The following is a 23,191-nucleotide window of genomic DNA, read 5'->3' on the forward strand; positions in this document are numbered from 1 at the left end:
GGCTCAACTTTAACCATTACATAAAAGTGTAAGAAGATTTTTGTGTCATCCAAAAGAACGCCCGGCCCCAGTTAGAAATGAAATAAGATAGAACTTCTATCATCATAAAATCATTAAGAGCTAATGTTACGGTGATTCCAAATGGAGACGTGACCTTTGAACTCTTGTCATTGCATCTCTCCCTAAGCATCCTGCCATGTCAGTGTAAAGTTACTCTTAGAGAATTCTCACAACCTTGAGAAGCGCTTATGACAGGTTGTAAGCTTCACATAAGCATAAAAAGGTTGTCTGGGTTAAGTGTCCTGCACGTGACAGTGGCTTGATTTTTTTTTTGCCCTGAAGCAAGAACACAAAGGAAAGCGTCTAAGTAGTGAAATTTCTGTATTGATCCAGTGTGGAGCCGAGAGGACATTTAATGGGACTGCCCCTCCCCTGGTTACAGCTCAGATCCCCTTGATGCTGTCTCAGCCAGCCCCACAGTCCATTGACAGATGTCACTGTCCAGCTGAAAAGGTACACTCAATTCAACCCAGCAGGGGCTTCTAATTGAGTGAATGTAATGGCTGCTGAAACTGAGCCAGCCTTTGATTTGACGCCACGTGTACTCAATCCGATATGGGCATTCTAGAGACATTTAAACACCATTTATATCAAAAACTATTTTTCTGCAATGCCAACCAAACACATTACAGTCTAATGTATTTACAAATGCAGCTATAATTCTCCCAAGCATGGCAAATATGCACTGTGCAATAGATCTGTGAAGCTGTAAGGAATTCTTTCACCTGCAGATATTAATGTTGCCTTCAATAACAAACTAAGACGGTACAGCCGCAAGGTGATGTCTTTTATCAGTGGAAATAGATGTGAGATACTGGAATATACTCGGATAGTAAAAAAAAAAAAAAGATTGTATTTTTAAGTAACATATGACTAAAAACATCATTGCTTACTGCAGGTGCAGTATATTACTTGTATTTTTTTACTGGCAAAACAGAAGCAATATTTCTGTTATTTCAAATGCAGTTATGGTCCGATGCTTATACACACTCATCATGCACGTGAATGTCGTGGTAATTTGGGGCTTTTTAAATTTCTTTGAATTGTTCTTTTTCCAAGTTGGAATAACTGTACAACATATATCTTTAATCACTTAAAAAAACAAGAATTTGGTGCATAAGTTTCAGTTTATTTTGGATTTTCTTTCATCCACATAAGGTGAAAAGTATACATACAAGCTCAAATATATAAATATATTCGCAAAACACTAATCTGGATTAGTTGGTGCTTACAGTGTCTTTTGACTTGACAAAGCCAAGTCCTATTGACATCTTACTAATAGTGTGATTGATTACAACTGGTAGTTTCTCTTTGCCAGCATAAAAAAACTGACGAATATCACAAAAATGGGAAAGTCCAAGGTTTTGGATAAAGCCGGCTAACATTAAGGTCGAGGAATGGCTTCACAACAAAATCTACCTAAACACTATGTCTGTGCCAGGATATCAACCACTTTAAATGTACTCTACCAGTTCTGCCAAGAAGAGTGGTCAAATAACCAGTCAGGATTCTGCCAAAAGCACCTGGTTGAGGTGCAACTTCCTAAGGGAAATTTAATCACATTTTAGTGGGTGTGTATGGATATTTGAGGCTGTGTGTAGGCTCTGACCCTGTGTGAATTGGAGAAAATCCAAAATAAATTCAAACTTTTGCACCCAATTGTTCTTTTTTTAAAGTCATTAAAGATGTATGCTGCACAATTCTTCCACCCTGGTAAAAAGAAAATTTCGAAGAAATCATTAAAAGCCCAGTATTACCATGGGATTCGTACCCACGATGTGTGTAAGTAAACAGCTGACTGCAACTGTATGTTAAAAGATTCATGCTGTTGATATAAATGTGTCTACGTATAGTTTCAGTCCTGCATGTTATGTGTGCACAGGCTGGTCTTCCAGGCGTAGCTGGACTGCCAGGACAAAAAGGAGATAAAGGGGAAAAGGTAAGGGCCAGATTTTTAGTGCTTTTTGATAAATGTGTTTGTCTTGACATCTATTCAAGGGAAAATGGAGTTGTTCAGGAAATGTTAGTGATTTCACAGAAGTCTCAACTTGATCTTGTCAGCATTGTGTTCAGCACCTTTATTGCAAATGACCAGAGTTTTGTTCTCAGATACTCTTAGCTGCAGCTCTGGGTTTGCTTTCTGGGCAGTGTTGCTGGTTTTCCAGGACAGCTACAAGGTCTAAATGTCAAGAAAGACAGAAAGGCCCCGTAGGACGCATTTATACTTCATTGTTAGAGGAAGAGAAATAGAGCTTTCTTTCAGCAGGGAAATATCTATATTGGAATGCCTAGCAAAGTCCATGTTCTGCAGTCAAGGTCCTTTGGAGAGGCTACTGTGCAATTATCTGCAAGCATTCACATTTTCTCCCAAATATCCCAAGCAGTGTGAATTGGTAAATCATACATTTGTTCAATCACTTGAAAATTGGTGTAGTTTAAAAAAAAGATTCATGACAGCTCAATAGACAAGTGGAAATGTAAATTGTAAATGCCCAGTCACTGAAAATTGTGGGTGTCGCGTCAGTTGGAGGACAAGAAAAACATGAAGGAACCATCAAATACCGAGACAAAAAGTGTTATTATTCCCTAGACAAATCACATTGTTTGGAGAGTCAAATCCCCTTTTAGCTGCCTGTACAAGGTTAAAAAGTGACAAAAGGGAGAAAGCTCTGAATGAAAAGAATTCACAGGGACGAGCAGGTGGTGGTACTGTACGCCTGATAAGACTATATGGCTTTTGGGGGTCAGTATCCTAATTACCATGATGTGGCTGTGGGATTAAGATATGTAGGATGACTGTAAGAGTTTTTGTTCCGTGAAAACCAGTCATTTCTGCAAGGCACAAAAGCATCATTTTAAATCATTTATACCTTTAGCATCCAACTCTGGAATTTGTAATCGGGCTTTTTTGAGCTTTCTACACCGTGAGTTGTTACTGCTGCTAAAGAGGCATCGTGATTAGTGCTGGTAATCCTTTGAACAGCACCAAAAATGTACTGCCTGTGTGCAAGCATATGATTATAGATTGTTTTTCTTTCTAGCAGAGTAAAAAGGACTATATTTCGTCACTTTTGCATGCCAGTTGTCACAATGTCACTGAAAATCTGGAGACACTGAACATCTGTAATTGTTAGAACAGATACATAACAAATAATAAAGACATGGATGCTTAATCCTTTTAACTTTTTTAGCTTTTTATTTTGTTAGCTGATGTTTAAAATAGGCAGCGATCATTTTAAATATCATTTTTAAACTAGCTTTGTTTAAGAAAGAAAGAAAGAAGCAAAGGAAAACAGGTTGCTCTAATCAAATACGTTGATGTGCTATAATTGGCCTCTAATGATTCTTAAATGACCCAGCAGAGATCGGTTCTCAAGCTGTAATGTGTCTGTGCATTTGGAATGTGGTTGAAGTGCTGGTGATTAATTAGTTTCTGGTAATTGGTGTGGGTATTTAAAGTGGGTAAAATATAACAGGCTGCTGGTTCAGTTTGCAGTATAGCAGGCACTGTGCAAGTTGTCAGTGCTTTTGTTACATCAAAAAATAGCCATTTAATGTCCCAGTAAGTGTTAACCTGGTACCTAAACGATGTCCAAATAGCACTTTAGCACATATCTTTTATCTGTCTACAAATAAACCAACAATAATTTGAACATGCTTCTCACCCAGGGCCCTTCCTTTTTTATTGTTATTATTTTTCTGCAGGCCACATCGTGCGCTATGACTCAGTTACTCATACTGTTAACACCTGAAATCTAATTTCAGGTTTTCAACAAATCAATACTTGGCAAGATTTGTTTACTGACTGAACAACAAAATTTATAACAAATCCTATTACTGGCTTGAACACTAAATCAATGGCGTTAAGCAAAGACATGATCAGGGGCCACACATTCATGACTAAGCCATCTCGTTCAATCAGTTAACACACCACCGGTATTAAAAGCAGAAGCTAAAAAGAACCCTGGTGATTTTTTGGTAGTTATATTAGACCAGCTGTTGCGACTGCTGATCAGATAAATGTGATTTTGCTGCCACATTGAATAGAAACTTATACATGAGCTAAACTAAGAGCTAGGCACACTTCATTTACATTTCTAATATAGTTCTATTTTCACCTTTTTTTCTTGATCTTTTTATTCACCTCTTCAATCACTTTTTATTCATGCTATGATGTAGTAAATTAGCTGCTCAAAGTGCAGAACACACAAAAACCATCCATCCAGCCACTCTCTTATGCTTATCTAATTCAGGGACGGGGGAGCTGGTGCCTTTCCCCGCTCCTGTAGGGTGAGTGCTGGGGTACACACTGACAGCTTTCTAGTGTGACACAGAGCTACAAAAATCATTTTCAATAAAAATATAATCTGCAATTCAAGTTGAATACTTGTTCATATGCAGATGACAATTGAAATCAATACTTCAGCTATAGCAGCATGAAACCATCTGTGTACTGACAGTAAGATACACACACTGGACACTTTATTAGGTATACCTGTTCATCCACTTAATGATGCAAAAATCTAATCAGCTGATGACATGGCAGCAACATGGCAGATCAGTGTATTTAGGTGTGCAGACATGGTCAACACAGCCTGTTGTTAGAACTTAATTATAAGAATGGGGAAGAAAGGTGGTTTAATTTACTTTGAATGTTGTTGATTTGAGAGATCTGGTCGGTAGTGCCAAACAGGCAGAACCTGCTCATCTGCTGGGATTTTAAATCCTGTAAACCCTTAAAAAATTATAGGATTTGTGAGGAATGGTCTGAAAAAGAGAAAATGTCAAGTATGCAGCTATTCTGTGGATCAAAATGCCTTGGTGATCTCACAAGCCAAAGGAGCATAGCCAGAGTGCTTTAAGCTGACCAGCCAGTGTGTGCAGAAGAGCATCTCTGAACTGTCTGAAGTTACGTTGAAGCAGATGGGTGACGTCATCAGAAGACCACACTGGGGACCACTCAACTAAAAAAGAGAAAAACTGAGACTACAATTCACATGGGGTCACCCAGAATCAGAAAATAGAAGATATAAAAAATGTCACCTGGTCTAATAAGTTTCTGTTGCAACATTTGGAAAATTGTCAGAATTTGGAATAACTAACTTAAAGCATGGATCCATCCTGCCTTTTATCAATGGTTCAGGCTGGTGATGAATGGAGAATATTTTCTTGGTACATTTTCAGCCCCAGATAGGCATCATTTTTGCTGACCATATCCACAGTGTACCCATCTTCTGATGGCTGCTTCCAGCAGTATAATGTGCAATATCACAAAGCTTAGATTATCTCAAACTGGTTTCTTGAACATACCAATGAATTCTCTATACTCGAATGTACTTAAAGTGCCTCCACAGTCACCAGATGTCATTCCAATAGAGTACCTTTGAGATGTGGTAAAGCAAGAGAGTCACATCATGGATGTGTAGCCAACAAATCTGCAACAACAGTGTGATGCCATCGTGTCAATATGGACAAAAATCTATGTTAAAGTTTTCCATTGTGCTGTTAGATTGATACTGTGAAGAATTAAGGCTTTTCTGAAGGCACAAGGGTCCAACCCAGTACTAACACTGGGTAGCTAATAAAGCTGCCAGTGAGCATATACTAATGTAGCTAATTTGGCGTTTTAATTAGTCCACAAACCACACATTGAAAGATGATCAATAGTTTTGGTCACCCAATTGTGAAACTGTAAGAGTTATGATTTTGATTTGTCAGGCTGATCTACATGTGATGTCAAACAGTGTAGGCTGTATTCTATTCACTGACAGTAGCTAACCTTTCTACACAAGTGGCAGTTTGTTCTTATAATATTAATTATGCTTTGATAGTCAGTCATTTATTTATTTATTTTATCTTATTTACACTGGCCTTGTTGTAGATTCATCTGTGTGGTATATTATGGTAGCATTTCACTTCTTCTACGTTATATTTAATTCTCATTGATCCCTGAGTTTCTAAGGCCAGTTTCTACCTGTTTCTCCCTGGTGGAGTGGACTTACAGGCGCTAGATGTTTAGAAGAGCTGAAGGTTTGCGTTGTCAGACCACATTCAGGATGCTTTCTGAGAATCATTTCTGTACAAACTCAAAATCCAATTTACAAAAATCTATTTTAAGTTAAGCCAACATTTAGAACTTCCATTTGTTATGAGATAGAGTAGGGTGTGTGTTTCAGTGTGCGATTTTTCACAAGCAATGGGGCAGTGTTTGTGCAGTCTGAGCCATCATAGTTCATTTTGCGCAGTGGAGGGCTTTGCCTGCTTCAAAGGTCCAGAATGATTTTCATTATGGAAACCTAAAGGAAGCGAGGGAGAAATGCAAGTGTTGAAGAGATGTAGCTACCAACTTACAAATCCTTGGCTCCAGAGCTTCAGTCTTAAGAGACATCATTACTTATGACTTGTGCATATCTGTAAAACTGCATAAATGTTCACCAAACTAATTTTTTAGGGGCTTTTAAAATGTAAAAGTACCTTTCCCTAAGCAATTTATTTTCTGCTTTTTTGTTACGTGCACAACGATACACCGCATACTGTTTAAGGGGGGGGGGGGGACTGCTGCTTCGTGTGATGCCACCACACTCAATTAAATTATTATCTGCTCTTAAGTGTTAGACGGCTTATTATATTTCATCTCGCCAGCTGTTTTCCTATTATATTATTTGCTTGTTCCTATATATAACACTACAAAGTTGGTGCCATGAAAGTAAATTGTTTTGTGTATGGAGGTACAACATTTACACATCATGCCACTTGATGTAAAGACTTGCATACAGGATACCTTTGTGTTTCTGTCCTTTTAACACAAGCTTCTCCGTCCTGATTGTTGCCTCTGACAGGATTTTGTAAGGAATCTTTAGCTCCTCCATGATTACAGATAGGAATTTATGTTCAGATCATGGGAAAATGGACAAATTATGTAAGGAATTATACATTAGTATAATAAAAACTAGACCTATAGGTTTCTTAAACGCTTTGTTTAGTTTGGCAAGACCCACATGTTGCTGTCATATTGCTAGCCCAGTATTCATGGGACAGTTAAACAATGAGAAACTCTGATTTATATTACAATACATTTAACAAGGGGTAACAAAGTCATATAAAACTCTGTTATTGAGGTAATCTTATAAGACTTGAGAATCTCCTTCTGTATAAGATTAAAAATAGTCCGAGTATACTTACTAACAATTTAGATTGACTTTGTAGAGATTAATCAAAGACATCTGGGCAATTTAGAGCATTTAAACAACCAAAATGAGAAGTGCAGGCCAATCATCGTGACCTACACAGAGGGTTTCTTGGGAAAATGGGTGGGGATTACTTTTGCTGTGTTACTCTGACAGAAAGTACTATCCCGCATTACAGTGAGAGTTTGATGGAGGATTCTAATGCAGTGCAAAGGGATTAAACTGCTATGATTAATCCAGAATCCCTCAGGAAATTAAACAGATAAGTAGTGGGTTATAAGAATGCAGCTTACTTGAAAGGAAATCCATTTTCTATGGCCTTGCACATAAACCCTGGTATTACTAGATTTACAGCTCCTGCATGTACTTGCTCAAAAAATAAATAAATAAATAAAACAGAGGCGTAATGGCGAAATTAAAACTTCTTTCCCTTTTACAATACCCATAATTTGTTTTGCACCATTTACAATTCTCATGCCCTTATGGCTTGTGTTTTCAATTAGTACCCCCTAATTCAATTTATACCCATTCTACCTCTAAAGTGAGTTATAATAGGAATTTCACTCAAGATGGTTTATTATTTCACTAACACTTTGATTGGCTGTCAAAACCTTTCATTGCTCCTATTGTAATAATAAGTGTTGTACTATTATTAGCTTTTTAAAAGGTTCGTGTCAGTGGGTGAAAAGAAAACTTTAGTGGGTGAAGAATGAATGGCTGACAGCATTGTGAAATATACATACCACGGACAATGCATGAATGTCTCGCGTCTAATATGAATGCTTAACATGCTACAATTGTTCACATGACCAGTGAATTATCAAATGTTTTGTATTTTTAAAAGGTAGAGTGGACATGCTCAGAATAATGGATGCAATAATAAGGCTCATCGTTTATCCTCCAGCCTAGAAAGCAATTCATTTGTTAAGTTAGCAACATTTTCTTGTACTTTCCAAACAAACCTATTGAGAGCCAGCAAACAGGGCTCGTAATGAAGATGTCACAATGAATGGACATTATGCTTAATTAGATTCTTAGCTTGCAGCATGTTCTACATTTGCTTAATTTGCTAAATAACAGTCCAGCCTCTCCTCTCAGCAGCACTGCGGACAGTACCTCTTTCTTTTATCCTCTCTCCAGTCTGTCTTTACTGTCTATAAAAGTATATCCCTTAAGACACTTAAACTTCTCTTCCTTTTTTGCCCTGTCTTGTCTAACGTTCTAAAAATAATACAGTTATTAAAACAATATGATGACTCCTAATGGGGTTCAGATATGCACGTTCCAGTTGTTGAGAAACAGTATCCTGATCTGCAGCTGCTGAGGTCCTGTGTCAGCAAGAACTCTTGGAGCAGCTGTAGGAGCGAGATCGTTGTTGAAATGACAAGTGTTCATAAAGCTATTCACTAATGTGTGAACGAGAGACCTTTCACTAACAGGTCCCTGTGTTGTTCCTGTTGCAGGGGAACACAGGGGAGGCTGGGCCTACAGGAAACGGAGGACCCAAGGTAGGTCACTCGCTGAATGACTTGCAAAGCTAACACTCCTCAGTGTTGCTTTGCCCTCACACTTGTGACTAAGGCTTTGAGGAACGCGGGCTCTACGTTTTTTTTTTTTAAAGATATGTTTTAGTTACAAATTGAGTTAGTGTTGCTGTATGGTATACAGATGCTTAAATAGCAGATGGCTCTTTTGATTAAGTGATTTATGGAATCTGTCAGTGCCCCTCTCTGAGATTATTTTCTAACATTATTGGGTTGATTTACTGGCCTGCTTGTGGTGACCTCATCAGAGCAACACAGAAAACAAAGCAATATCAAAATCGAATGAAATATAAAGGTGCCTGCTCAGTACGGCTACCGCTATCCAGTTCCAACCAAGTTCAGGTCCAACCAGCGGCATTTCTAGCTTGGTTGTGTGCCCCCACCGGACATAGTTGGCAGTTTTCCCGAGTGGGACGCCAGCGAGAGATCATGTCCTTGCCACTGCACTCGAAATCCCGGCTAGATGTTTGGGCTGTCTGTCCTGAGAAGATGTCTTGCATGCGTGAGCCTCAGTTGCACCTTCTTAATGAAGTCCTTCACTGTTGAGTGAAAAACAAGTGACTTGAATAACTTGATGCGCATTTGTGAAAACATGTAATTATGTACAGCCTCCCTGAGTAAAAATTAGGACTCAAGAGTGACAAGCAATTCACAGGAAACTTCAGAGGGCAAGAAAAATGCAGATATCTTTCATATGACATATCAGATTGACGCAGCACTTGTTTTGTTCTTTACTAGTCCAGTCTCGTTCCTGATAGTGTTGAGAAAATTACCGTATTTGCAATTTATTTCACTGCAGTTGCTATTTATTCCCTTGCATATTGCGTTGTGTGATATTGTCATCAGTTAGGTTGTTGACTATCAAATGTGGCATCTCAGATGCATGTGTTAATCTCCTCTGCTTTGGGAGGCCAGCCAACTACTTACAGTAATGCTGGTACAAGGGTGTTGTCTCTATATCTTACACTGAGAATACCTTGCAGTATATCATGGAGTGGAAAGAGGGGGTGTGGGATTTTGATTCTATTCTCAGAAAAACACAGCTAATGCATAACAAGACAAGAAAAACACACATATATCCACCAGATACTACATTGAATTTAGGGATCGATTTTACCGAAGATCGTTGTGGAAGCTGTTTATGCATCGTCAGTAAACAGGATTATTCCTGAATGTGGAATATGGCTTAATCCTGGATCTATATCCGTTAAGCTCACTGTGGGACGACTTATTTGCTCGGGAACCTTGATTTGTGAAATAAGGTATAGCACTTAATGGCACGGCTCTCTCCACTTGTACAGGAGCCAGCAAAAGCAATTTTGTTACACAACAGTGCACAAGAAAAGCACCAGCCGTAGCAGTAGTATTGATAAAGATGCTAATGCACAGTGCCATGTATTGAAGTGTTTTGTAGCTTTGCTCAGTTTTGCATCAATAAGGTTTCTTCCTGACCCAGACATATTTTACTGAAACCTGTGTGTGTGGACTATTGTTATACTCGCCTTTCATCCATCTGTGGGCATCCAGTATGTGCATATGCTCTATACATGCTGCGTGTTCGGAGATGTCTACAGATGGCTGTGGGCACTTTTAGCTAAGACACACAGATTTTCAGACTCTTTTGGTCGTCTTAATGTGAGAACAACAATTCCTGCAGCTGTTGGCATTATAAAAGTAATGATATGGTTGCCCTTGGACACTGTAATACTGCAGTTTGCTTGAGCTTTATGGGACAGCTGAGGTCATTAAACTGTATAGGTTACACTTTCATAAGAGGTTCCAAGACAGCTCACACATTTCTGGCACAGTTCTCCGAAATCACTGGCTGGGCAGCCTGAGAAGAATCACTGATCAGAAAGATATTTGTGGAAATAAGCCCCTAACAGCTTTTTTACTGACTACAAATAATCCCACACATGTTATAGACTTTCCTGAAGCAGAAATGCTGCAGGGAGCTTAATAGCAAATGATACTGCATGTGACTCCTGGATGTGTGGTGTGTGTGGTCTTTCTTCTCCTTAATAAATTCTTGTGTGTTTTTCTGCTGCCATCGCCAAGATCCTTAACTTAGATTCTTAGAACTTCTTTGAAGTTCAGTATTTAACTTTATTCCTTTTTTTTGCCTGTTTGTATTCATGTGAGTGTATTAACATCCACACAATAACTCCAGAGCAGCACATGATAAATATCATACACCACCCAGTGCATCTGTACAGTGGTGTAATTAGTGTGGCGTCCCTTGGGGAAGGAGAGGGGTGGACCTTATACTTACATTTTTATAGGGATAAATGAAAGCACTATAACTCTTTAATGATTTAATTAAAAGTATTTGTGGACTAATGTGTTCCCTAGCTTATGCAATAAATGTCTCATCAGCCACTTATGAAACACTAAAAACTTTTAAAAGCTAACATCTTTTTTGAGCCTCCATGTGTCTCCTTAACCCTACTTTAGCACTGCTGGGTGTCAGAGTGGGGGAAAAAAAGATGAAAGCATAAACTTTTCAAGGGTCTTTTCTGCACCTTTTAACTTTCAGTCTTGTCATTGCAGGGGGAACTTGGATCAGAAGGGCAAAAGGGAATCGATGGAGAGAAAGTAAGTACCACTATCTTCAGCAGACATATATTCCATACCTAGCACATCAACCAGGTCTGGTTTCGTCAGGGAATCAATTCTTATAGGCTTTTCATTTTCTGTGTGATGACCTGGGGGTAGGAGCGCAGCAGAGTTTTTCTGTGTGGCTGTTTTCAGGTGCTTGTCATATCTGAAGCAGAGCAAGGAGTGCTCTAGCCGACATTGTCCTTCTGCAGTGAAATTAATTGATATGCTGCCATAGGCTTGACATACTAATGGACTAAACTCATTTCCCAAATTACTGTAAGCCCTTTCTGTGTCATTTTAGGTTACATTTTATTGCATGCTCTTAAATCTGGCTGCAGTGATTAGACTAATGTATGTAATATACACTCTGATAAGGCGCACTATTAAATGATAATTGTTTTGAATATATATCCATTCGAAAGAAACAACAACAGCACCACTTAGATCTTATTAAGCGTTTTTAGCCACAAGCAAATCTGTTTTCCTTCCTTTAAAGCATAAATTAAATGAAAGCGTGTTTTTTTCCCCTTTTTTTTCTCTCGCTTTGTTGTTTTTTGCTATACTGCTTTTGTTTGCTCATATAGCACAATCTCAGTAGATGTACTGAAAGCTGTGCAGATGGTCAGTTTAAAGTAGCTTAATAAAGGGACTTCTTTTCATCACCATCTCCCACTTGAGTCAACAAACAGCTGCCACAGAAATCAGCCTCCCTGCAGGCTGCGGACCCGTGATCTGCCATATAACAGAGAGAGAAAGTGGATAAAAAAAAAAAAACGGATAAACATGAGTGTGCGCAGCCAAAAGAGTATTTACTGATTTAATCCAGTAGAATTACCTCCCTGTTTCTTGTAAGTTCTCAGACTGTCAGACACCGATGCGATGGTGCACGCTGCTCCTGATTTAAGGAGAAAAACACAGTGTTGTGTGGTTGGATGCCATACAGTAAACCTGAAAAAAAAACCATCTACTGTTTATATTATTTCCTAAGAAATTTTTAAAGAAGTGGTTCAAATAGGAAGGATTGGCTTTGACGAGATAGTCTGTTTTGTCCCTTTTGGAACTGACATCGCTATCGGCTGTTTGAAAAGTGCAGTGAGCTGCTACATTGACAGGATTGGACCAAGGGTCTGCTGAGAGGCGATCCTGCTCCCCTCTGCTCGCTCTTTCTCTGGGTGGCAGGCGTCATTGTTAGTGGTGCTCAGTCATAAACTACTCTGCCACTAGTTTGGTGTGAGGATATATGTTTTCCTAGAGAAGTGACTTGTTTTGATCTTTGTGCATCCCTAGGCGCCGGGGCTTTCTTCGGTCATGCTCAAATGGCTTTTCATGCGTGTGCTGAAGGGATTTATTATACTGTGCCCTACTTCCTTGAGTGATTTGAAACAAAGAAAAAGTTGAGAAATTGAGGTCCTATTTGTGAAGCATTGCTTCTAGCAGGCGTGTTGGTCCAGCATTTCAGATGCCCATTATAGATAATAACGTATGGATCCTGGACGTGCTTAGCCTAGCTTAGCTTGAAGACAGCTGTTCTAGCTAAATCAAAAGTGAAAAAGAAGATACGAGTCCGACCTGCTGTATCTTGTTATCTGGCAAGCTTGCCGCTAGTACATCCAAGAGGCACCTGGGGTTTGCCTTTGAGCTGAGGTCCGTAAACATGTTTTGGACCTGTCTTTGTAGAAAATCACAGAAATGACACTGACATCTATCTTTTCATCTGATGCTGGGAGAGGAAAACAAGTCTATTTTCCCAAAATGTCAGCGCGTTCCTTAGAGAACAGCAAATTTCTGGAGTGTATAGAGAACTTATTCTGCAGTGGATACAGCTTTAAATCAAGCCAAATGCCTTGAGTATTTATTTTTAATTAAGTGATAACAGTTTTATTTACTAAATTGCTTTTTTTCTGCCCCACTTTACTTAAACTTACAAATTTGTGCTAGAAAGCTAGGATCTCGATTCCTTGCACAAGAAATTTTGGGGCACTGCTGTAGCCACATCCTTTAACATACTATATCATCACCCTTGAAACGACATTTCTTCCTCCTGCACCACCAGCTGACGAGCAGTTGTTTTAAGCTGAGATTTTTACCAATTCAATCGGCGTGCTCTGAAATGGCTACTAGCTCATCATCTGTAATTATTGCAGCATAGATAACAACAGAATAAGCTTTCAAACTTGGTGCTGAAGACAGCAGTGAGTGACACTGAACCAGAATAGCAATGCTGAGTGTCATTAAAGCAAGACAATAAGCTGGGAGACTCCAATGCTCTACATGACATGCAGTCATGCGATAATTTCTTCAAATACACACAAGTTTCAGCCATTCATCAACGTCAACACAATGGATTATGTTTCCAGTATGTATCCTTCTAGAAAGAGAATAAATTATGGTACGAATCAAGCTTTCATTATTTGTTTGTCCCTTTTTTCCCACAGCTATGCTTTCTCTGTGAGTCATTTGACTTCTTGATCTAACACTTGCATTCGATTTCGAATAATATGATGGCAGGACACTGTAGACAAATAGATGGGATTTAAACTAGCCCCATGTCTCATCAGTGCGCAGCGAGCATTACAGGATTAAAAACCAGTATCCCCAGTGTCAGGTGATAGGATGAAGCTGAGCCTCATCGACTAAATAAATCTGCAATAAAGCTGGGCCGTCTTTCCAGTTAATCACTTACATTTGTAGCGAATAAACAGCCCCTAGCAGGAGAAATAAATACTGTCCTTAGTATTGTAATGTCACTTTAAATGAATATACTGTAATTATTGTTTCTGCTTATTTAGAAGGTAAGAAGCAGGGAGCACGACAAACACGCTCCCTGCTTAATAACAACAACGCAGAAAATGTTGTCTGTTGAATGTAAATAAATTAAAAGCTGTCTATGGTGCACAAATGTATTTGATGATTTCAGTTAACCTATTTACTCTGACCACTCCTGTGACTTCATCACCTGATCTGTCCTTTTACTGCAATTAGCTCATATCCCATTTTTAAAGCTGGTGTGTTATTTAAAGCTAGAGTAGACACCCGAGAAGCCGGAATTCTGTGTATGAGCATGTGCTCCGGTATCATTTTGCAGATACACCTCCTATGGGATGGGACGTGTTACTTTGTGGGTAATTCAAGTTACATTCGTGGAGACAGGATGTTCAGCTGAAGAGTGAAGTGTCATAGGAAAAAACAAGGGACTAGTCACACCGATGAAACATGATATCCCTTGTTCTAGATGATCTGTGACAGTGTAGTCTAATATCCTCGCACTACGAGCCATTGTTTGGGTTTCCTGGGTAAATTGTATTTATTCAGAAAGTGCAGAAGCTGTCAGTGCTACAGCCCGATGCCAGTGTGATTAGTCTTATATCAGAATGTACGGGGTAGTGCATTGCTGAGCAAAGGGAAAGTCACAAAAGGCATTTCCTTCTGTAACCTCCATGGCATTTGTACACCAGCACTCAAGATATCTATGTTACTTACAGATCCTGTTCCATGGAGCTTTAAAGGCCTGTCATTCGGTGTAACAGCATTTCCCCACCATAGCATTCAGAATACTTACTATAGTTTTTAATTTAGCCTTCACTCAATAAGGCCAAACCTTGTTTGTGATGATTAAGTTGTTTACAGTAGTTAGAACTTGCAATCATTCTCCTGCTTCTTAGACAAGGGCACCGACCTGCAGCTGCTCTAGTTGGTAAAAGGTAAAAGTAAACACAATTAGACCGCATTTGTTCATCCCTACTTCTCTGGCTCTGTTTATTTGCTTGCTTTAGTTGTCTTGTGCTGGGGAGTTGCCAGATTGTCTTGTCTCCGCTACCTGAGCGAAGAGACACAGTGGTGTGTGTAATTAGCAGGCAAGTGTACACAGCTCCCCACAGTGTTCTGACCTCGTGCTGCAGGAACAACTGCCACACAGTCAGCACCAACTTATTCCCAGCCCCTTCTGCCTCCTTTATCCTCCCCTGTAAATGCAACAAAGCCCCAAGCTTGCAACAGAAGCTAACAATATATCCGGCCCCTGTCTGCATCTCGCTCTTTGTCATCGTGCACCTAAATTAAGCCTATGGGCTCACGACTGAGTCCATTAGATAGAGACAAAGCCTCTTAACCATGCTGTAGTGTAGCAGGAAGGATAATAAAAAAGAAATAAAAATGCACTTTTTTAGATGCTCTCTCTTCAGGTAGCATTTTAGCAATTTAGCAACGGTCAGCCGAGATTATTTTAAACAGCATTATTTCAGAACAATCGCTAAAGCACCGCTTCTTTAACGCCTACATTCATTGATTTGCATTTTGATTAATTGTTTGCTTTTGACTTAGTATCTTATCCATTCCTTGAAATAAATTAAGAACGGGCTTGTTCTTAGGAATCAAAGTGATTCCTAAGAACAAGCCCACATATTGTTGGAGATATTTCATGTAATTACTGTGTACATGAATGGCTCAAACTGCACATTGACTTATAATGAAAAAATATAGGTGTATGGATTCAAATGGTAGTATAGTGTATTTGTTTTTCCTTTTAACCACTTTTGTGCTGAATCTGATTTGACCATTTTTCTATTAACAAACGTATGTATTGTGTCTGACATTTAACTTACTCAGAGGGCATTCTGGGATAGCTTTACACCCTGACAACTGTGTAAAACTGGTAGGTTTCAAATGTACAGTGTTTGCAACAGTAACAACATCAACACCAAAAAAAAAAGATTTTGGCTGAATGGAAAAAGTGGTTCCATCTATTTTTATGAAAGAGATTATTTAAAATAGTTGATCTGAACTTCTGATATCCTAAAGGAGATAGTGGAATTAAGTGAAACCTTTTTCTATTAACTCTTAATGGTTATCAAACCAGTGTGTTACAAAAATATTAGTACTGTTTCTAAAAAATCAAAAAGTAGCTTTACTACAACATAAAAATATGATATTATATATGTAGATTTTTTTTTTTTGCATTTCTTTGTATTTCGTTTTCCTGTTTTGCTCAGCAATTTTCTTGTACATTTAACTGAGATCCTCCTTATTGGCACCAAATCCAAACTTTTGAAGGCGAACCATTTCTCACTCACCATCGATAACTCCACAGTTTTCCCTTCTCCTCAGGTTAAGAGCCTTGGTGTCATCCTAGACAGTTCACTTTCCTATAAATCTCACATCAATAATCTCACCCGTTCTGCCTACTTCCATCTACGTAACATTAACAGATTGCTTCCTTCTCTTTCCACCCAGTCTACGTCCATTCTTGTCCACAGCCTTGTTACCTCCCGTATTGACTACTGCAATTCTCTTCTGCGTGGTCTCCCCCAAAAATCCCTCCATAAGCTTCAACTGGTTCAGAACTCTGCTGCTCGCATTATCACCAGAACCCCCTCCTACCAGCACATCACCCCTGTTCTTCAGGAACTTCACTGGCTCCCTGTGAAATTCCGGATAATATTCAAACTTCTTCTGCTCACCTTCAAGGCCATTCATAACCTCGCTCCTCCTTACCTTTCTGACCTGTTAACCACTACCTTCCTTCCACCTCACCACCATGGGAAGCAGAGCTGTCAGCTGCTCTGCTCCTAGGCTGTGGAACTCTCTGCCCCCAGAAATAAGAAACATTGGTTCTCTCCCCCAGTTTAAATCCCAACTCAAAACTCATCTGTTCAAATCTGCATATTCACTGTGAATCCACTGTTTGTTAATTTTATCTTGTGCTTCTGTTTTATTGTTCTTATTCTGCCATTGTTTTACTAAGTGTTTTATCCTATTGTAAAGTGTCCTTGGGTGACTTGAAAGGCGCTCATAAATAAAATTTATTATTATTATTATTATTATTATTATTATTAAAGCACCAGGTGCTGATGCTATAGTTTGAAATCCACAAGGTCACATTATGGCTATTTAATACCAAAGCTTTAGTCAACAGGCTCAAAGTACAGTTCTGAATTGTACTTTGATTGGCTGCAGGGAAATGTAAAAACAAGAAAAAAGCTTATTAACTGGTAAATTTTTCCCCATCTTTTCATTTTTGTACATCTGTGAAAAATGCTTAACGAAAAATTTGCAAGGCTGCCAAAAACGTCATCCAAAAAAATATGAAGGCTTACTTTTTAATTGCTCTGGTTGTTCTCCAGATGATGTGTAGGCCTGCAGTGCATATCTTATAAACCTTTATAGGTCAGAACAATTGCACAGATGTGCCAAGTTTTCGATCAAGCAAATTTATATTCTAAGCCAATGTGTCTTTTACTACAGTGTGTATTTTTAGTATTTGGAAGAATTAAGACATTCTAACTTTTTTCTGTAAAGCTACTTTGTTAAGTTTTTTAATTAAAATATTTACCAGAAGGAAACCTTTTTGTAGCTCGCAGATTGGCTATGGCAGTTGCAGAGCTTAGTTTGACTGTGTGAATTACTATAATTTAAAATAAGGTGGGAGAGTGACTTGTGGGCTGACTCAATTTTTGTTTGACCTGAATTTTTGACAAGAACATGTGGTGCCCCTGAAAAATAGCTCACCACTTTACAGAAGCTTATTACACTTGTATTATTCGGTTTGAATTATGGCAGTTCCCTGTCAGCTCTTTAGTAAACACATTGTTTTGTGTCTACAATTGGGGAAAAAAGTGCAGCAGAAGGCCACAGTTCCTATTAAAAGCCTTCAAATTTTCCCCTTTTATTGTAAAGAAATTCTCAAATCCTGAAAAGTTCAGAATGAATGAATCGTCTATTCATGTGAACAGCCTGACACGAATATAAGATTACAAAGAAATCCTGCTGTTTTATTAATACTGAATTAAAGAAATGCATCAGCATCACTCCCTGGTTTAATGATGTTATATATTTGAGAAATTGAAGTCAGACGACCCAAATGCAGGACTCATAGGCAGAAGCGGACCTCAAGTGGAAGGCAATTCTTTATTGCAGCTGGTGAAGTTAGAAACATAAATCTAAAACGGAGGCAAAACTGAGTTGAAAATCCCAAGAAATCTAGGAAGCTCAGCGGGGAGACAGACAGGCAACTACACAGTACGGCGTGACAAGGAAGAAGTGAAAGATACTGCTATTTATACAAGGATTACTGAGGGGACTGGAAACATCTGGGAAACAAGAAAAAGGTGACAGCAGTCAAGACAAAGACACCGGGGACAGAGTAAATCTAAACAAATGACACAAGAAACAAGTCACTATCAGGAATGCAAAACGAACAACATCATAACAGAACAAAATGCTGATAGCTAAAATGCTATACTAATACCAGAAAAATAGATTGTAAACTAGGAAAATGTTCAAAATTCTACAATTAGTGAACCCAGAACTAGCTGAGAATATAGACAAGCCAATCTCAAAGAAAACCTAAATTACAAAACTTAAAACCCTGGAATTTTATTTTGTGTGGTGTGGCATGCCATGGGTAAGATCATTATGAAGCCTGTGAAACTGATGATTATTTAGACTTCTGACTGACATGCTACATCATTATATGACGTAACATGCAAACCATTGCTATCTTGTGTCAGTGTAGTGGAAAGCTTTGGATCCTTCATTTCAATTCAAAATGAAAAAGTCGAACAAATAGTCTGTGACACTGTCATAAAAGATGCCAATATATGGGTCTTATTCAATTTAAATGTACAAATGTATTGGAAATGGCAGGAGTAAGTAATATGTTTCTATAACTTTGTGAGTGAGGGTTGAGTCTGAGTCTGAAGGTTAGGAGCAATCCTCTATGGGAATGAAGAGGAGGGCGATAACATTTTGTTAGAGAGCTTGCTAATGATCTTTTAATAGTGGCTTACAGGAATGAGCAGCGTGGGATTGACAAAACAGTCTCAGTCAATCTTCAACTTCAGACAACTGAATAGAAAATTGCCCGTAGCTATAATGTCCTGCGCTTATATAGATTTAAGCTGTATGGAGGAGTGATAACAAATGGCTGATAATTAGAATGAAGCACAGCTATACTAAAATATCTTTTGTTAGCTTACTGTTTCAGAGCCATGCAAACCGCAGCTCTAACATCTACTAACAACATTTGTCAGTGAGAAACCTGTAATGATTTCTAAATCGTCTTCTTTTGATAACAAACCCAGATTTAAACCTCAAAAACAAAAATGACCTCAACAAGAAGTTGTCAAATTGCAAATATTGTGTCGTGATGTGATGTTAGATATGTGCGTAAAATTTCCCAGTAACCCAAAAACACAGAGCTGTGAAAAGCAGCAATACCTGCCTAATGGTTCCTTTTCTAAAATAGCTGTTACAGATCACAATAACAAGAAAACATGTTTATATTACAAAAGGCGTTTCATTGTAATAAGTCCTCTCATATCGACAGAATCTGCAGTTGTTTTCATCCTCGTTATCAAATGAGCCTTGCGCTCCGATGCTCTTTAATTTCTGCCACAGCTCTGGTAATATTGAAGAGGGGAATTTGCTTCTGGATTCCCTTGTGTCAGATTGCCCCAGCAAAGCGGTTAGGCTGTTGATTTAAAGAAAGAACCGAGCTCACACATGTGCAACTATGAGACAGCTGTTCTATTATTGACAGTGCATGTGGGCTGAGGGACCACATAAATTGATGCAGTCTGATAAAATCACGTCGTTGTCATTTCACTGTTGGTGCAATTTAAAGCGAGGCTTCACTGTAGCTGTCGTTATCTTACAGAAAATAACTTTCCACCACTGTTAGCAAGGCGTCTACTTTCTGAATGGTGTGGCTGAAGACAAGGCTTGCAGGGAACAGGCAATGAATTTGTCTCTGGTAGCAAGACTTAATGTGATAAGGGTAGGTAATCATCCTCTCCAGATATATAATTCACTATTAATAGCCTATCTGACTCTAAATTTAACCATGACAAATTATTGTATTTCTGAGTCATTTTACAGCCCGCTCACGCTCCCCATCTTCCCTGCTCCCCCCTAACCTATTTCAAAGAGTTGGTGCTACTGGCCCAAATGTGTCACACCTAACAAGGCTCGCTGCAAATTTAGCCTGTCAATATGTGTCAAGCCTCATTCATCAGCTATCACTCTTCATCTGAGCCGTCCTCGTACTTTCACAGTTCACCACCGAAAGGTTTGACTTTGCCCCGAGCTTGCATTGGTTCAATTCCACCCCCAGGTTCTTTGCTTTGAGGTTTAAAAGCAATGACAGTCACTGTCCTTGCTAAATGTAAGTGCAATAAGGGAACACAGAGGGAAGGAGCTGGGGGGTAGAGACAGTGTAACCAGCTAATCATGAGCGTCTCCCCATAATTCAGCTACATTGAGTGTCCTGTGACTGACATCACCTGCTCTTTTCTCATTGACCAGTTGTGACAGGCATGAGAATCTCACATCTGCATGGTAGATTTGTTTTCTGAGTGTCAACATACTGACATACAGTAACACATCCGGGGTATTTTTCATTACTTTTTTTTTTTAAATTCCATAATTCTCATTAAAAGGAAAAATGAAGAAAAGATGTGTTGTATATTTTTTGTCCCCAGGGTTTGAAAGGTGACTCAGGGCCAGTTGGTCCAGTTGGTCCCAAAGGAACCAAAGTGAGTGAGTCTGCTGTACATGCTGGGCTGGAAAACATTAGAACAATAATCTTTTTCGTAGTTTGCTTTTCTGTCATCAGGGAATCTGCTTTACTTTCATGAGCTGCAGTCTCGATAATGTGGCTGTCCATCTGTTTGAAGTGCTGCTGTGAATTGCTACTCCAAACATGGCAAACTAAAGGATATTGTTATGGCTTTCATAACTTAGCAAGACCTTATTGATGGCCGTATAGAGTAGCTTTTATCCTGGCAGAGGGAAAATGGTCCACTCTCTCTATTTGTGGAGTATTTATATATTCAAAGTGATATATTTTTGTAATGGGCATGCCCAACAAATCCCTTTATCTTTCCCTTTCTAAACAGGTCTTTTCTGATACTGAAGCTTAGAGATGAAATGGGAAATGCATACCATTGCCTGCAGTTTGCTGGACTACTCATAGGAATAGTATTTGACATTAGGTTTTTAATTCTAGGAATACAATAGTTGCATAGGTATGCCCTGCACAGGTGGCTGTAGCTGGTTCCATAAGTCTGGGGTTTAAGACAAGAGTTTGATGCAAAACCTTGTTCTCATCAGTGACATGAATTAGATTAACTCTTGTAGTGATGTGGAAAATATTGGTCTTTTTAAACTTTTATTTTCATGCCACAGTGGGATTATTTCCCATATATGAGTTGGAATGTTTTTCCTATAATTAGTTGCCATATCTCTTGCTCTTTTATTTTTCTTCCCTTATTAGGGCTTTTTCCCCCTTTTTTCTCTCTCTCTTTGCTGTTGTTGTTGTTGCCTTTTGGTAGAACTCACCGCATAATTGTAGGTGCAATGCACTGTCTGCCAGCCTTGAAGTTATAATGAGGTCTGTGTGTTTCTGTGAAGACAACAGAGAATCACAGCGTATTTTATCCTGTTTTCCGGATGGGAGGGTGAGAGAGGGGGTGGAGAGAGCGTTTGTTTGTATGGAAGCTGACAGAGAGAGGCAGATTTGGAAGCATAAAGTAATGAGTCCCCTGAATATCCCATAGCAGGCATATTTTAGCTGTGACATTCATTTAGACAACAAAATGGATATGAACTACAAACACCTTCTTCTTCTTCTTTTTTTTCCCCTTTCATGCACATCTGATAAAAGAATATTGGCAGCAGTAAAGTCATCTATTTCTCAGCTCAGTGCTTTATAAATGTTGGGACTGCTGTTAAGAGGGGGTAGGATGGCAGTAATAGTGAACAGTGATCTACAAGTTTTATCTTAAAAGACACAAAAAACAAGACAGTCAGCAAAAAGGATGTGAGCTCATTGCTTACATTACATTATGTTGGCATCAAAAGGCGTTTTCTCCTTCCTTATATGACTTTTTGTGACCGCCTGTATGTAACAGTCAGCGAACAGTGTTATCATGCCTCCCCCTTGTTAATGCTGCAAAGCTCTCTCATGATGTAGTGTGCCTGCATTTGTTTTAAAGCCTGTCACATTTAATGGCCCACCTGCCAATGTGAAAGTCATCAGACATGCTTCATGTAAGGACATAGTGTAAATACCAGGTAATAGCCTTCTACTGTACATAGTGCTTATATTTGAATATACCTGCTATGAAATGTCATCTTACATGAGCTGACCTTCAGGGTTTTTTCTCACAAACATGATAGATGGCCTTTAGGTTTAATGATTATCAGTCAATAAAAGATTTTATAAATTTAGCTGAGTATGATAAAGAGTTAATGCTGCGCATTTTATTTATTTATTTATTTTTAATTATTGTCTTCTCTTACAGGGTGATACGGGTCTGCCTGGAACTCCAGGGCTGCCTGTAAGTTCACACTTCTTCATTTACATCTCATTATGCCATCTGTGTATGTGTGTGTGTGTTCAAATAAAGTGGTGATGTTAAAATGTACTTATGAGGGTATGAAATGAGATGCATGAAATGGCAAAACTGAGCTTTGTAAATACCACAGCCTTTTGGCAGGCTCTACACATAGTGTTAAAACATCTGGCCCACAGAGATGGAAAGTGGGGCACTCCGGTGAACGCTCTCTGTGTCACATTACCGTCGCCTGGGAATGGGTCAAACGAGGAGCAGATAGATAGGGCTCAGTGGGCGGTTTCACTGGAGCCAAAAAGGATAGGCATGAGCAGCCAGGCAGAGAAGAATGGAGCTCCAAGCCTCGGGCTGGGTGTGGAGTTTGACAGGTAGTCACTGGCTGTATCCTACACGGGTGAGACAAGCACTTACTGGAATGGTATCTGTCCCTGCAGACTTTGTGCATTTA

General features: G+C 39.0%; 1 protein-coding gene across 1 annotated transcript in view; it reads left to right on the forward strand.

Moving 5' to 3' along the window:
* Window positions 1-23,191, forward strand: part of LOC147316344 (uncharacterized) — a 101,507-nt gene that overhangs the window by 11,496 nt on the left and 66,820 nt on the right. The window contains exons 8-13 of the mRNA XM_086259769.1: window positions 394-513; window positions 1,943-1,999; window positions 8,711-8,755; window positions 11,342-11,386; window positions 20,869-20,922; window positions 22,693-22,728. Coding sequence (XP_086115895.1) covers window positions 394-513; window positions 1,943-1,999; window positions 8,711-8,755; window positions 11,342-11,386; window positions 20,869-20,922; window positions 22,693-22,728 — 357 coding nt within the window. The remainder of the gene's footprint in view (window positions 1-393; window positions 514-1,942; window positions 2,000-8,710; window positions 8,756-11,341; window positions 11,387-20,868; window positions 20,923-22,692; window positions 22,729-23,191) is intronic.

Source organism: Aulonocara sp. 'chitande type north' Nkhata Bay, linkage group LG13, assembly GCF_057382095.1.
Source record: "Aulonocara sp. 'chitande type north' Nkhata Bay isolate Kocher_YH1m ecotype deep benthic linkage group LG13, A_spYH_male_GT1.1, whole genome shotgun sequence".
In the NCBI taxonomy this organism is placed as follows: domain Eukaryota; kingdom Metazoa; phylum Chordata; class Actinopteri; order Cichliformes; family Cichlidae; genus Aulonocara; species Aulonocara sp. 'chitande type north' Nkhata Bay.